Genomic DNA, 17,510 nt, shown 5'->3' on the forward strand with positions numbered 1-17,510 from the left:
TCTTGACATAAAATAGTCATTTAAAAACATATCATAAATACAATTTCTATAACGAACTCTCGTCTTTCCACATTGTTCCATTATCAATCCACATTATATCACATCATTTTTGCCCACACCATATCTCATTCATACACATCCATCCAATCGTTCACCTGTACAACTACCCACATCTATTCATACATTCATATCTATCACTTCACATCCAAATATATTAATGTCACATCACATCATTTTTCATCACATCACATTCCTTTGCATACACATCCACATCACATTCTTTTACATACATTCACTCACATCCCATATCATTCATTTACATCCTGATTCACATGACATCACATCTCATCACATCTATTCTCCTCACATCTCTTTACCCCTATTCACATCACACATCTCATCACATCTCATCACCTCTATTCTCATCACATCTATTCACCTCTCACATCTCATCACCTCTATTCTCATAACATCTATGCATCCCTTCATTCACATCTATCTGATTCACATCACACATCTTTTCACATCTATTTACCTCACATCTCATCACCTCTATTCACATCACATCTATTCATCCCTTCATTCACATCTATCTGATTCTCATCACACATCTCTTCACATCTAGTTACCTCACATCTCATCATCTCTATTCAACTCGATGTCGTGAATTGCATTTGTGGTAAACTCGATGCATAACATCGAGTTTTCATGGACAAGTTGATGTAGTGCATCAACTTTACGTAAGAAACTATGCTTTTTTGGGTTCGCGGTGGTCACTATATGAGTACTAATTACACTATCGGACAGGTGGAGAAAACCAATGAGATTTTACTATAACGGCCCACCCCCCAGACCCCCTAAGAAGGGGGCGTGCCACCCCCTTCACCCCCCTGGCTATGCACCCTATCAGGTGCCTATAAGTTGTTGGCCTAACGACTTCAGCAAATCACTATGAGATTAGTGGATTGTGCTGGTAGATTACTACTGTTAACTTTTGATCAGTGGATCAAGTTAAGGGTTGATAATAATATACAAAAAATCTAAAAATTTGAAATCCCCATGGAGGATTGTTTAGATAGAAAAATTCAGTCTGATGGACCATTATTGTGTTAAAAATCTACTTCATCCTCTAATCCATTTGAAGAACCTGTCACACAAAACAATAAGGCTTATCTTCTACCGGTCACACTTGTGCAACTTTATTTGAAGATCTAATAAGGTCACCATCATAGCCCACTCTCCTACTGGCCAAAACATCAACCTGATTATCTTCTTCATGTACTGGTGCCAACATACTTACATCACCAAATTGACCCTCGATTTGCAATCAACTCCAAACATCTCCAACAGAGAAAGATTCAGACTTCCTATTTGTTGAGTCAACTCTTGAACCTGCTAATGCACCTCACTTTGCCCCTAATTGACAATCCTTGTGGGACTTCCACATGAACATCCCTCTGCATATGCATATCCATAGGCAAGGATGACACCATAGGTATGTCTGCTTCCCTATATTTCCTATCTAGCTCATGCTTCCTTATCATTTTTTTTTTATTGCTCAACTGCCATCTTTATGGCCTCACCAATTGTGTCTAGTTCTTTTAGCTCCACTTTCTCCTTCATTCTCTCATGCAACACTTCAAAAAACTTTTCCTTCTTCAAAAATTTAGGAGGGACTTGATTTTCCCCTAAAGCTCTCAAAATCCTTCCCCAAATAGCTTCAAACCTAACTACAAAGGCTGGCATATCCTCATCCTCTTTGTGGTTCAATCCACTAAGCTCCCTCCATAGGTCCTCAGGATTATGTGGCTTCCCATACCTTCCTCTCAGGGCACCTACCTCAGCTTCCTCTTTCAGCATCTATGGCTTCATCCTCAAACCACTCAATAGTTGCATCTTCTAATAACAAGCTTAGCATCCTGAGCTTATAAGAATCCTCATCCTTATTATTCCTCAAAGTTGTCAGCTTAACCCTCCTCGTCCTCGGCTTATAATAATCCTCATCCTTATTATTCCTCAAAGCTTTCATCTCAACTCTCCTTAAAAATTGAGAGACATCTTCTCCGTTTTCACCTTCGAATACTTCATATCCAAATCTAGCCATGGGTCTTTAGTTGATCACCAAGTGGATCCCAACCTCCTAGTCATCAAAGCCCTTAGCAAGAACTCCTTAATCCTGAGTGGGGGCACCAAAACATGTGAGGGATCTAGATGATGGCCTCTATAACACCACCTGACACCACATAAGTGTGGGGTATATAGATACAAGGACTAGGGGATCCCAAACCACCAGCTCCAAGGTACCTATCTACCCAAAAGATCACCTCTAACCTTTTCCTCACTCAACTACACACTCTAATCGTTTGACCTAGCTACTCTGACTGTCAACCACTAAGATCTTCATTCCCAAATGGTCTCTTTCAACATACCTCACCGCAAATCAACTAGTCTATAACTAATATTGTATGATTTAACACAAGCTAATGATGCTCTTATAACTAACTCAACTTAATAACATCATCCAGATCAAAACAAATCTAACCCTACATCTCATCATATTACTTCATCATACCATATACAACTCATTCATGTCAAATCTCCTACTATCTCTGCACTTGCAAAAACATATAAATCTCAACTACCCTCAGACATGTGCTCAACCAAAGAAGAACAAAAATTTAACAAAAGGAACCTGCACAGTAGGAACTCACGCGAGTAATCTTCACAGTTTAATCTTCACTCTCACAGCATCAAGCCTCCAAGAAATAATCTGCAGCATTAACAACCTTCTTCAAACACACAAAAATTGTAACCTTCTTCAAACACACAGAAATTGTAATCTTCTTATAGTAGCAACTGCAGTTGAGTGAGATCTTAGGCTTAACTAAATTCCAAGAGATATGTTGACCCATAGATCCTAGGTCATCCACACATCTTAGCTGATCCTCTAGTCTTTAGCACATCCTCGGTTCTAGACTTACCCAAGTGCTCTCCCAAATGATGGATGTCTCTTCTCTGTAACCACCCACCTCTTTAGGCCCTTTAGCTTGCAAACTTGCAACTCTCTCCTATGCATACACAAGATCTGTATGTACCCAAATTCTCTATAAACCCTAGGTGGTCACCTAAAAATATGTAAGTATAGTATGTGAGTTCAAATGAAGGGGTTTTTAAATTCTAAAATTTAAGGTAAAATTACATAAATACATTTACAAAAGGGTATTAGTTGTAAGTGATTTGCTTTTAATATTTATTCACATTGCTTACACAAATATTGCTTTTATTTTGGTCCAGTGCACTATGTTCAATGCTATATGGTGTGAAGGCAAGCATTTTCGAACACAAAGAATTGATGAAAAGAGAAATACACAAGATTGCGGTGTCATTAGTAGCTTTGAGGGAGCTAATGGAAAAATGGATGATTATTGTGGCATAATCCAAGACATATTTAGGCTTGACTTTCGTCGCTTCTTTGTGTATATTTTGGATGTCAAATGGCAAATGAACGTGGTGGAAAAAGGGCCTGATGCAACGATAAAACGCCATGCAAGTGGCTATGTAACTATTGACTCTACAAAGTTTTGGCAAACAAAGAAAGATAGGCTCGTATTGCCACAACAATGTGAGCAGGTATGCATTCTTTTACTAATGTGTTTCATGTACATATATATCTAAGCTCGCGTACCCCTTGACTTTTGATATGCTAATTAATTTTACTGTACTATGTGTATTTGAGTAGGTTATCTATCTACCAATGGTGCATGACATTAAATGCTGGTACGTCATCCCTATTGCACCACGTTCCAAAGTGATGTATAATACATTCACTGATATGGAGCATATGGAGGATGTAACAAGCCGCAATGAAGATGATGTTGAACATGCCAATGAAGATGTTGTGATCGATGATCAAGAAATAAGAGATGATCATGATAATGAGGATGAGCGTGCCATTTCTCATGATCATGAGAATGACCCTACCATTGAGGATGATGGTGATGTTGATGGGGATGATCAGGACATCGATACCATTATCAATGGAGTACAGAGTATCGATAGTGGAATAAATTTAATCGTAGCCTTACAAATTGATCAAATGGATATTGATGTTGATCGTTTGGCAAGGATGGATCTTATTGAAGATGAGATCGAACCCTAACCAATCCGTCACTGTATATTCTAAATTGATGACATTTCTATCATCTCATATGCATGATTTATTTTTGAATATATTTCATTATTGTAAATGCATGTAGTGGGATCGTGTAATGATGTATACTGTAATGTACTATGAGATGGTTTAAAAAAAATAGTTTTTAATTTTGTAAAGGAATTCAGTTTTTCTTTACCATGCGTGTATTAATCCGTGTATAGTGGCGTGTATTAATCCGTGTATGGTAGCGTGTATTAATCCGTGTATATTAGCGTGTATAGATGCGTGTATTATTGCGTGTATATAAACGCGTTTATACAAGCGTTGATAAATGCAAATATACACGCGAACTTAACTGATAAAATACACGCGCTCGATTCTATTCAAATACAGGCGCGACCATACACGCGCTCGTAATTTATCGCGTGTATGAAACGCGTGTATAGCAGCATTGTCTTGTAGTGTCGGCAATATTTAATACGAAATAGCCAAAATAGTCAAGTATTTTGCTACACCTAGGGCATATAAAGACACAAAGGAAGGGCCACTCAAAAATATGGCAATTGACACTATCATGTCTGACCCACACATGATTATTGAAACATACTAGTAACAAAAGTCACAAAAATATGCATAAAATGGCAGGACACTATCCACATCTGTTCTAGGCATTTATGTCACGCAATGTAGTACACAAATAAAATGGTAGGGCACTATCCAGATCCATTCTAGGCATTTTTGTCACGCAATACAGTAGAAATGCCAGTTTGGACAAAGACACTTTGTGGGATGAACTAATGCATCACCTCATGAAGTCCCAACACCTTGATGAACACATAGTACAAGTGTTTGCATGGCATATATTGTTTCTTCCCAACCTCCCTTTGCTTGAAATCCTCACATGAGCATCGTGGATATGCAGATATGGTGACTAAATATGTCAAATCTTTTGATGTAGATCCTTCTGTCTTAAGGAAAAACACATGGCATTCCCTCACAACAGCTACATTTTCCCTCACCACTTCAATTACCATCATTTTGGCTCAAACAATTCTCTCATGGAACATCGATCTCTCCACCTCACAAGCTTGGCGTCCCTCTTTGCTGGTCTCCCTTGACTTGGTGGAGGCATTTCCCTACCAATTTACTCCCGAACAACAAGCTCCCCCTCACCCTCCAAAACAAATCCTACGTTTTTTAAGTTATCTCTCTCCTCCTCTATCACCATTGCACCCTTGGCAATTAGATAAATTCTCGGTGCAGTTCCAAGAAAAGTAATGATGGACTCGTACAAGGTCAAAGTATGCATAACATTCTTAGTGCAAAACCAAATGTATTGCCATGTTGTACCATTGGGATGTTGCTTGCTTCCTTTAAAACATGGTTCAAGCATGCTAGCAGTTGCACTCTTGCCAAGTTTATTGATCAATTTTTCACATGTACTATTCGTTGATTACAAGCAACCAAAACATGTGACCTCACTCCTTGGCTATATCCTATGGATAACCCAGTTTGTTTCATGGATAAATCTCTCCTTGTATATTTTTAGATTCTCATTTTGCAAATTTCTTGGTTTTCTTTGTCCCCCAACCACCCTTTTTATTGTGGCTGTTGAGTATTCTAGTCTATGACTATCTGTTGGAAGTATTATTCTAGGATCTGCACCACCTTCCTCCTCACATTTTTTCCCTCCACATGAGGCTTATACATCTCAGGTGAATTCATCCTTGCCCCCCGGGGGATTCACTCTTAAAAAACTTATGATATCACGTGAGTGCACAAGAGGGGGGTTTTTTGAAATGAGGCATAAATAAGGTAAGGGTAAGGCCATGTATATAGGTGAATATTAAATCTTAAATTCAAGCTAGGGGGAGGGGGCCTGGGGGACTGGATGGGGAGGCATATAACAACATTAAGGATATGTCATATGTTCGCTCAATAGCATACTTTAATCTAAGGAGAGGGGGTGTGTAAATGCTAGAGAAAAAACATAGATATAAGGAAGGGGGGTGCCATAGTCATTTTTAAATAGGGAGGTATCCTTATAAGCTTAACTAGGGAGGTGTTATCATCTTATGAGCATCATATATGGGGGGTTTTGTTGAGGTTCATGCACACAGGTGACGTCCCCCTTTATTGTGAGTGATTCCCCCAAGTCCCTGGCTCAGATATCACTGAATGTACCATTCAAGTTCTGCAATCTCTTTCTCCCTCTCTCTCTCTCTCTCACACACACACATTCACTCCACCATGATGATTATATTTCATCCTCCATAGCTCCATGTGTGATTCTGTGGTACTAACATGGTATGAGAGCTGTGTTAATTTTTCCTTGCATCATATCTACGTTCTTTTTTCCCTTTCATATCATTCCATGCACCTGGAAACTTTATTATCTCCACAACAGCAGCGTCTAACCACCATAGTGCTGCCGCCGTCGTGAGCAAGAACCTCCAAGGACCAATAGGAGGCTGTTGAGGATGCATGTAGAAAACGCAAGCTATGGCCACTCGGACGCTCCTCCGCATGCTGCAGTTTACTCGACGGCCATCCCGAGCGCTTCATGTGCGTTATTTTTGTGAGCCGGGTGACAACGCGTGCGTTGCTAAACATCCGTCATCATTATCGGACTCCTTTGTATCTGGCAAGTCTCTTAAGAGACTCTGCCCCGTCCATCCTATGCTGCTCGTCTAGCGCCTCTTCTGCAACTGCACAACCCACCAACAATCAGTTCGTCGTCAACTAGCCAACAGAAAGGAAAAAAAAAAAACGAGCTTCAACATTTTATTTTATTCATAAAGATCGCCACCCCCTCCCACTATGCTGTCTGTTGGCCTTCCTCGGAGTCTTTTTAGAGGCTGCGTTTTCCTCCACAGCAGCTTTGGTTGCGTTTTGTGCTTCTCAGCAGCTCGTTTCCTGGCGTGCCACCTGGCTGCATTGTGAGAGCTTCCCAAGGTCCAAAATAAACATGAGATGAGGAAATATAATAATGATGTGTAAAGAGCCCAGGGTGGCAAAGACAGCGTGGCAACGGAAGGGATAAGAGCAGATGTCAAAAAAACAAAAATAGAAGGTGTATGGTCGAAGTGAAGAGACGGCCCAAAGTTTCCAGAAGGTGATGGAGCAGAGAAGGCCGCGGCTGGGAAAAAGGGGGGATTTTGAAGATGAGGACACAATAGGGGAGAATAGAACGGGGAGACTGGTGGACTAGGAAGGGAGAAGCTGTTGTGAGAAGAGAAAAGAAAAAGCTACGGTGAAGGAACTTGTGTGCAGACGGGGGGTTTCTAGTTTTGAAAGGTCGCAGAGCTTGAGAGGCAATCCAATTGAGGTAAATTTGGGGAGATCAGAGCAGAGGTGGTGACTTGGTCCGGAGAGTTGAGAAGGAGAGGCATTCCTGACTGTCTCTAGAAGGCGGCTCTGTTAGATAGTTGATTTAGCCCATTTTATCCTCAACTGTTATTGTAGTAGCTCAGTAGTGCACTGAATAGAGTTTTTTTGAGAAGAGCCTGTAGTGTGAGTCAGTGAGTTTATTGTAGCTTGGATAATAATTTGAGCCTACCTATGGAGTAATTTCAAGTTTTATGTTTGTTTGTTTGATGTCTTTTAACCCATTGTGTCAAGGTTGTTGGGACAACCTTTTTGGCTTTGTGGAGAGAACAATGAGTTTGAAGCTTGAATCTTAGCATTTGTTGATGAGTAATTGTGTTTTGGGGTTTAACTTGAGTTGATCAGTTGGATTTAGTTGAGAATACCTGTGAGGTACTGTCTGTTAAGAGTATATTGCTAGAATGGGTCAGAAGAGAGACAACTGCAAAGCAGTCAAGTGTCTAGGGGATTGGATGATCAAGAAAAGGGGTCATTTTAATCATTTTGAGTGCAAGGGAGAGCATTCTGAGTCAAGTCTAACACTCAGAAATCTATTAGAGGACAGCTTGGTTTGTGACAAGATTGATTTATCTCGAGCAGCTATGATTAGAAAATGATCAGTTGAATGTCAAGTGGGTCATATTCTAGGTTGGTTTGAGTGTTTAGATGTTTTTGAGGTCTTAGCTAACCTAGAGTTCAAAGAGTCTATTCTAGTTGTATCAGCAATCAATCAGCAACAATTAGCAATCAGAGATGTAAGATTAGATTATAGAAGTCAGTTGTTGGCAGCCAAGTGTCTTTCAGAGCATAACATAATAAAATTAGGGCAGCTCTAGGGCTAGAAGGATACAAATGACGTAAAAGTGTTAGTCTCTGATCCAGACAAGGATTCTGAGTCGGTTAGTTCTACCTTCGAGAACGGAATTGGCCATAACAGAATCCACTTAGATATGTGTTCAACTGGTGGTTAGCAAATCATAGAGGGATGTCTAATATGGCTCTGTGTGGTTGATAGTTTGATGTTAGCTAATAGAGGAGGTCATCATAGAGATCTAGAAGGCTAAATACTGTGAGTGAATTCTGCATCAAGTATCCAAGAAAGTTTTTTGTCACCTAGGGCAGGTTTGAGACAATGGGGTGTCAACAGAAGGGATCTAATAGGTTTTAAGAAGGTCAACAGAAGGGATCTGATAGGTTTTAAGAAGGTTGGGATCAAGTGTTTGTAGGTAGCCACCCCACTTGAGGATATTATAGAGGACAAGTGGATGTGATTTTGTTGTAGACATCTCTTCCAAGCTACGAGCAGAATTGGTTCATTTGTGCATCAATTATCTCAAAGTTGGGTAAAGTTGTGAGAAATGACTGTAGGGTCTACTAAAGTGAGAGAATCAGAGAGGATCCAAAAATACTCATTTTGGACTAGGAACTTAGGGGAAGGTTTTGGAAGCGGTTTTCTTTCATTTCTACATCGGTTGAAGTGAATTTTGGTCAGTTGAAGAGTGCTAATGTATGATATCGAGTTTTGAAGCAAGTCATTGGAATCTTTTGATGTTGGTAGACAATTTTCATTCTGATGTAACAAGAATCTCAAATACATATCAATGCACCTAATAGGTGGATGTATTTAAGTAATTTTGCTTTGGTACATTATGAATGTGATGATAGTTAAAAAGCCAACTACATTTTCAAAGATGCACGTAGTAATTGTTATTGTGGATGCAAGCAACAAGAGAAGAGTATGATACATTATTATACAGTAACACTTGGAAATTAGTACCCGAACCTCATGACAAGCTCACTATTTAAATATAAATGGATATAAAAGCAAAGCTCAATGACATGTACAAGACAAGGCTATTTTTCAAAGGTTTCTCTAGAGCCTAAGGTAGTGACTATGATGGAATTTGTAGTAATGTAGCTAAAATGACTACAATTAGAGTGATTTTTTTTCTTACAACCATGCTTGGATGATTTCATTTAACAACTTCTTTGCAAATGGATGCTAAAATGGTGCTCTAGCTGACGAAGAAGTTTACATATACAATCTTAGGTTTTTTAATATTAACAAAAGTCCACTTATGTATTTAAACTCAGACAAGGCACTATTGATTGAAACAAGAATGTAGGTAATGGTTCACGAAGGTGGATTGTTTTTTGGACCCACCGTTGCAACATAGCATAGTGCAAACGAAAAAGGAACAACATCCATTATCAAGTAAGGGAAAGAGAGAGAAAGAGACAAGGATACACACACACACAGATCAAAAAACTTCTACAAAACATGCTAATGTCCTCTTTCTGCTAGCCTCCACTCCTAGAGAACATGTTTTAATTTTAAAATGATCTCAATAAGGTTCTTTCCTTGAATGCGCTCCAAACATGCTAATGTCCCCTTTCGACTAGCCTTCACTCCCATCGAACATGTTTTAATTTTGAAATAACTTGAATCATTGTTTGAATATGCTTCAAACATTCAATACTTGTAGTACTTTCTAAATTTATTACATTATATTTTGTAGTACATTATATTACACTGTAAAAAATTTAAGTTGTTAATCTATTACATTCTATTTATAGCTTACAACTAATAAGTCTCACTCTTAGCATTAAGGAAAAAGAGATATTAAAGAGGGTAAGTGAGACAATGTATTGAAGAGATATTGAAGAGTGACTTATTAGCTTACAACTAGTAATTATCACTCTTACCATTAAGGAAAAACAGATATTGAAGAGGGGAAGTGAGACAATATACAACCTTTTCCCATTACCAAGGCCATACACCCCTCACTCCCCCCTCCCCTCTTCAAGAAAAGAAAAAGAAAAAGAAAAATACGAAAAATATGTTTTGGTTATCTCTCACAAAGCGTCGAATATACTACTTTTAATATGCAAAGGTAGGCATTATGACATTTTTTTAGAAAAATCGTTTTGAAATAGACTATGGTCGTATTCGATTATATATCATTTACCTTTCAAAAAGTGAATGTGACTTTTTGGCTAAATACACATTCTAAATAAGCAAAATGCATCCCTTTTTATCATAATTGACAAATATTTCATTTATTATTTACATTTTTGAAATAGACTATGGCCATATCCGATGTTATTTACCTTTTAAATCTGAATGTGACTTTTTGGCTAAATAATGTCATCACATTCTAAATAAACCAAATACATCCTTTTAATCACACATGACAAACATTTACTTTATTATTTACTAAACAACTTATTAATTGTTGGCCTTCTTGCAAAAGTAGCCATAATGATATTGTTCAAGAGAAAGCTTCTTAGACCACACACATAGATGACCCTCTATGAATGATCCAACTCACTCTTCATAATGTAAAAGCAAGCTAAATCAAAAGACTTATAGACATTGTTTTATTATTTACTAAATAACCTATTAATTGAAGGCCTTCTTGCAAATGATATTTGTCAAGAGAAAGCTTCTTAGAGCACGCATCTCGATGATGACAAGCCTCTATCATAAAGTAAAAGCATCCTAAATCAAATGACTTCACATCTTGCAACTAACATCTTAATATATATATATATCTCTCTCCATGTAAACTCATGCACCAATGTAGTGTATAATTATTATACTCTAGATGTCTGACCTTTTAAATAGGTGGGTTAAACTAATGAATAGCTTCGTCAAACTATGCAAAACTAATTTTAAACTTTATTTAGACTTTGTCTTCCACTCTTGCGAATATTGGAGAGTATTAATAGGAGGTTCTTTTGTCATCTCTATATAATCTTAAGGAAGAGTTTCACAAAGGTGCCACGTGGCAAGAATTTGGAGGGTCAAGAAGGGGAGGAGGAGGTTTGAAGAGGTTTGGGTAGCATTTGATTTTGGATGCCTCAAAAGACGTGCGAAGCACGGGTTCCCAATTAGTTTTCTTTTAAATGGGCCCATGATCACTCCTTATAAAATGAATGCATCTCTTCTCTTCTCGATATTATCTTAAGGAAGAGTTTTACAAAGCTGCCACGTGGTAAGTTTTTGGAGGTTCCAAAAATTTGGCGGTTCGAGAACGGGAGGAGGAGGTTTAAAGAGGTTTGGGTAGCATTTGATTTTCGAAGCCTCAAAAGATGTACAAAGCATGGTTCCCAACTAGTTATCTTTTAAATAGACCCATGATCCATCCATATAAAATGAATGCACTAAATGGCCTCATGTTAAAAGAGATGAATGAAGGTTGATCTCTCTCTCTCAAAGACAGACAGAGACAACCCACCCACCACTAGTGGTTTACTCCACTCACAGATTCAATCACATAGGCAAACTAATGAGAAACCAAAGGCCATAAAACATTTCTGGTGTCTATAATTTGTACATGTATATCAAACACAAAATGGATGTTACTGAGCAGTGAACACTACTTATTACTCGGAACTTTTTCCTCGAGAACTCATGCTAGAGAGAGCTAAGTTCTTTGAGATTGTTGACGACGAGGAAGCAGCGGAGGAGGAGGTGATGGGCGCATTTGACGAGGAAAGGGAGAAAGGGCGATGGTTCTCCTGAAAGAAAAGGGAGGGAGGTGGTACCTCTGGTATGGGCAGCGTACCTTCCAACATTTGCACCACCTTTCCCATAGGCGGCCTGGCTTGAATATCTGGCTGGATGCAGGCGAAGGCCACCTTCAGCACCCTCTCCGCTTGCTTCCAGTCCACGGACACTGCTTCCATTCTGGTGTCCACCACCTCCTCCGCCTTCTTCCCATACGCCCATATTGGAAAACACCATTTCTCATTTGCCTCCATCATGGCCGACTCGGTGTAGAGATAATTTGCCCTCCCGCTCACGATCTCCATTATCAGCATCCCGTAGCTGTACACATCTGCTTTTGCAGTGATGGGCAGATTGGAAACCCATTCCGGTGCCATGTAGCCCCTAGTGCCCCTGATAGTGCTCATCTTCACTGTGTGATCCCGGCTGAACAGATATGCCAGCCCGAAGTCCGCGACCTTAGCGCAGTAGCGCTTGTCCAGCAGTATGTTTTGTGGCTTGATGTCGCAGTGCAAAATGCAATCCAAGCACTCCTCATGCAAGTAGTTTATTCCCCTTGCTACACCCAAGCAAATCTGGAACCTTGTTCGCCAGTCCAATACATTGATGTGCTCTAAATTATCACCGTCTTCGAAGAGTATTTGATCCAGAGAGCCATTCTCCATGTACTCAAACACCAACAACCTGTGGCTTCCCTCTGCACAGAAGCCGAGTAGGCGGAGCAAATTGATGTGGTGGATCCTGCCAATAGTGGCGATCTCTGCCCTGAACTGCTTTTCTTGCTGGAAAATGCCCTCCAGCTGCTTCACTGCTACCACTTCGCCATTGGGGAACCGCCCTTTGTAGACTGTCCCAAAGCCCCCTGCTCCTAGCTTCTGGCTGAAATTCTCTGTTGCATCTTCTAGCTCCTGGTAAGAGTACACTAGAGGAAATCCAGACACGCCCTCGAGGTCTCCATGAAGCCTTATGTACTTCAATTTCCTCCTATACCTTCCAGTCAACACAGCAACAGAAGCAACAAAGCATAAGGCTTGTGCTGATATCACAACGACTAAGGCTATGACAACGGCCATTTTGATGCTTGTATCATTGTTGATATCTCCGGTACTTGATTGATTTGAGCTTGGTGATTGCCAGAGGGACTGCGAGCTCCACTTGGTTGCGGTGTCGACAATAGGGCTTGATACTAAGGGGTCAGAATTGGAGATTTTCAGGAAGACGCGGTGTTGCTGTGACCCTGGGATGTAACCGTTTTGCACTACTTGTTTCAGCCAGCAGTGGCCGTCTCCGGTTTGCCAGTATACAGCAGCCATACAAGAGCACTGGTCGGAGCACTGCTGTTTGCAGTTTTCCTCCGACGAATTTTTGAAATCAGAGAAATCATTGTTTGGGAAATCCGTGTCTTCAATCTCCACATACTTGGTGCTGCTGCAGTCGATCTGGTAATTCCGACTGCATCCACCTGATAGGTCGGTGTAATCAACGGCTGAGAAGCCTGGTGGGCAGATGCAGGTGGGCTGCGGCTGATAGACACATACTCCGTAGTCGCCACATAGCTGCTTGACGCGGGAGCAAACGTCGTTGAAGGCGAGCCAGACACTGTTCCACTGAGCAGATGCTTGGTCCCAGCTGTACATGCGGAGGTTGCCGTCCACGTCCAGGGTAAGCCTGCGGGTAGCCGAAGAACCGTAGTCATTAGAAATGAATGTTGCGTTGATGGATGACGGGGAGTTGTAGAGCGCGATGTTTCCAAATTGATCGAACTGGATGAAGATGGACTGGGCGGAGGCTCCTTGAACGGAGAACGTTCCCCAGTCCCAGTAATCTTGTGTGTAATAGGGATTGGCGATGTACTGGGTGTAGGTCAGCTGAAGAACTCCGGTAGGTTTGAAGGTAAGAGAATACCTTCCGGTGGAGAAGTCGTTGGGGCTCTTACCGGAAGTGAGGTTCAAGTTGGCGGTGAAAGGCTGGCCTGGGAGGAGGGTATCGGTAGGATTCTGAAAGCTCTGCCAGACATAGCCGGAGCTGCTGTTGAGGAGGACCAGGTTGCCGGTATCCAGGAGCTGGGCGCGGACGACGCCCGAATTGGAGGTGCCGGAGGACCATAGAGACAACGAGATGGAGGGGTCAGAGAGGCGAAGATCACCGGAGGATGAGAGGGTAAGGGTGGCGGAGGCGGACACTGGATTGTTGCGGTTGGCCACCCACACGGGATGGCCGTCCGGAGAAACGGAGAAAGAGATGGCCAGGTAGAGACTCTGAGAGGAGGAGGAGGAGGAGGAGGGGGAGGGGCGGAAAGAGAGCATGAAGGCTGAAGAGGAGGAGTTGAACGGCCGGGAGGATGGGGTAAGAGAGGAGCCCAACTCCAGGAAGGTCTCCTCAGCAGCTAGCAACAGAGTAAAGGAGAGAAACAGAAGAAGCAGAAAGGCCATCACCATGGTTCTCCTCCAAGCATTCAAAGCAACAACTTTCTTGTGTTGCTATAAGAAGCTGGTTCTCCGTCACGGATGCAAAGCAAAACGTCTTGTCATCAACAGGAGTAGCTGTGGAAATATTGTAGAAATATGATGCTTCCAAAGCATATTTATATTTAGGATGCGCAGATTTGTCGATTGCCTTAACGACAATCGACTAATAATAGTCTTGTTCCCACGTTGAACACGTCCACCAGTTGCACCTGCGACCTGCTCGAGATTGAAAGTTTTCAAAAGGTTACAACCAGTGTTTACAGAAAACCGCAAACCTTTATAAATAAACCCTTATAATGTACATGCAAAATTTCAAAAGGTTACAACCAGTGTTCATAGAAAACCGCAAACCTTTATAATGCACATGCAAAATTGATGATTTCACTTGTGAATTTTATTTTTGAAATTTTAAAGATGGACAAAATTTTAAACATTTTAGTGAAAAAATCTGTAAATATTGAAGAAAAACTTGTAAATTTTAAAATTGCAAGCTTTAAGATCTGAGAAGAGAAATATTCTCTGTGAACAGTGGTTACAACTTACGTTGAAGGTGTTTTGCACTGACTCGTCAAACCTAACACAAGGCCACAAACTATTCCATGTCTAAAACTTGAAATTTTAAGGCCTATATTTGAAACTAAGAACATGAGGAAATAATAAGTACATAATTTTTGGAGGCGAGGGAGGAGACTGTAGGACTGCCAATGAGTGCACTCTTGATCGTGAACTAGACCTGGGGTTCCCCCGTGGAAACCAAGGGGTTCTGTTTCGGGTACCCCCAAACCACCGTCTAAACCTTCCGCACAGAAACCAAGGGGAGAGCAGCAAATCCAATCGCTTCAGCAAGTAGAGGGCTCTTCTTCCCAGGAGCTTCAATCATCAAAAGGAATGCAGGGATCGTGACAAAATTTCCTCTGCCCTCCACATCTCTACCCAACTCCCAACACCCTTCCAACCCTCACTTTCTTGCCCCGACATAAGTGTTCCTAGTGGCACCCTTCCCTTGTCCCGTCTACTTCACACAGCTAAGCAAGCCTAGTTACCCTTATGCTCCACACCATCTATTCCATTGTCACCTTATTTCATCTCGGTCATCCTCAACCTTACCTCCTCTTCTACCCACACCACAAGGGCCAACCGGTGAATCTCCCACACTCCATCATCATGGTGGACACCCTTGATCCTTGCCACACACACTTCTCCATCTCCTGGATATCTTCCCAACCATCTTTCAACCTCTAGCACCATTGGCCACTTTTGTAGGCAACTCCCACCTCCTATTTCTAATGGCCACACCTATAACCCTCATCCCGTTCTAGTACGAGAGGGCCACCACAAGCAGACAACTCCTAGCACCCCACCCTGTGGGAGTCTTTCCTTTCACTCCAAGGCCACCATTCAACGGATCACCAGCTCTGCAAGTTGGGCATGCCACTATGTTTGGACCCAACAACAAGATCATTTCCCACAGACACCCAACACAAGCCCCACTCAACTTGGCCGAAAAGTTTCCCTTTTAGTCTCTTAAAAAAAAAACCCCAACTATTTCCTCAACCATGCTCTAGTTTATCCACAAACTTCATCCCTTGGTTTGTCCGCCATTCCCCAATTCATCCTCCAACCCTCCTCTTGGTTCATATGCCAAATCCTCCTCCTTTGGTTTATCCACCTTGGTTTGTCTCTCCCATTCCAAATTTCTTGCCTTGTCCAACCTCTTCTCATGACGGAGACAATATCCCTCCTCATCCACGAACTCATTGGACATCTCCCTCCTTCCCTTGTTGGCTGATCTGGAAAACCCCCCTCTTGGACTCAAACCCCCTCCTTCCCTTGCTGGTATGTCCACTCCTCTCTTCCCTTCAAACTTCCGTCAAACCACCCCATATCTCCAATCGTCCATGTCAAAATTATGGGGAGTATGCATAACGGAAGCAGTCATTGATGGTGGCAAGATAGAGCAACATATATGAGAAAAAGCAAGAATACAAGATGTATAGAAATCTTCTATATTACCTTCTATTTCAGCCACTCTAAAGTTGGCTTGACCCTCTCCTTGTGTGGATGTGTCACTTGTGTTACAAAAAGTGAGCCTCTTGCCCTTTATTGGGCTAACCCTAGATCCCTTCTCTACCCACATGCCCACTTTATTTGGGGTGTGTTCACACCTACATTACCTCTTTCTGTCATCCTTTATCACTTGTACATCATATATTTCAATCCACCGGTTCTTGCAACAATTGTAGGCCGTCTTTGCCGGCTCTCTGCACAATCCGTCAGCTCCTCATCCCGCCATCCGCTTTAGCCATCTGCCAACGTTACTTCTCAACCATCTGTCACCTCACTCTCCACTTGGGGCCATCCACCAAAATTTCCTTTCAACTATCTGCCAACTCCCCTCTTCGTCCGCACCGGCGGCTCCCCACCCTCTTCGCTAACCCTCCCAACCCTTCCCCCTCATCGAGTCACCTCACCCACCCCACCCTTCCCCTTCATCAACTCACCTCCCCCCCTTTCAACCATTATCGTCTCTCCCCACCCAACCAGCCCCCTCATTGACTCGCCGCAGAGTATTTCCCCCTTGTCGATTTACGTCACCTGCTGCCCTCCCCTTTGTTTTAACCTCAGAGACTTACCCACCTTCTACACCTTTTTGGTCGCCTCTCACCAACCCTGACTCTCCCCCCTCTTAGTCGACGAAAACTAGAACCATCCCTTCTCATCCACATATTTTCAGCATATATTCAACTTCAAACTTTGGCAGCCCTGTCACAATTCCTTTAGTCTGCATAGACTTCATTCTCTACAACAAATCGTGCCATCATTCAACAGTAGCCTCAGGTCTTCCCTCTTGCCCTGTTGAGTTTAATCTGCCTTGATTTGATCATACCTTTCGAGCCCCGATCCAGCAGCTTGTAGTTTCTCGATTTCGCGGATGTAGTATTTCATCGACCGGCTAAATCGACAGCGCTCCCGCCCATCACACACACTAATTTGTTAGGCAACCCTTGCC

At 41.8% G+C, this 17,510-nt stretch overlaps 1 protein-coding gene across 2 annotated transcripts; it reads right to left on the reverse strand.

The window, feature by feature from the left end:
* Positions 1-11,816: 11,816 nt before the first annotated feature.
* On the reverse strand, positions 11,817-14,630 carry LOC147607040 (G-type lectin S-receptor-like serine/threonine-protein kinase At1g34300). Of its 2 annotated transcripts, XM_086791343.1 has the most exons (2): positions 13,969-14,279; positions 11,817-13,700 (listed from the first exon to the last, which is right to left on the reverse strand). In XM_086791343.1, the coding sequence occupies exons 1-2, from the start codon at positions 14,136-14,138 to the stop codon at positions 11,909-11,911; spliced, it is 1,962 nt and encodes a 653-aa protein (XP_086647469.1). In that variant the 5' UTR covers positions 14,139-14,279; the 3' UTR covers positions 11,817-11,908. The 2 variants fall into 2 exon arrangements, with proteins under 2 accessions (XP_086647469.1, XP_086647468.1); XM_086791342.1 differs by having other exon boundaries at positions 11,817-14,630.
* Positions 14,631-17,510: the final 2,880 nt, after the last annotated feature.

The sequence above is a fragment of the Cibotium barometz genome, chromosome 56 (genome assembly GCF_041138505.1).
Source record: "Cibotium barometz isolate CiBa-2024 chromosome 56, ASM4113850v1, whole genome shotgun sequence".
NCBI classification, from domain to species: domain Eukaryota; kingdom Viridiplantae; phylum Streptophyta; class Polypodiopsida; order Cyatheales; family Cibotiaceae; genus Cibotium; species Cibotium barometz.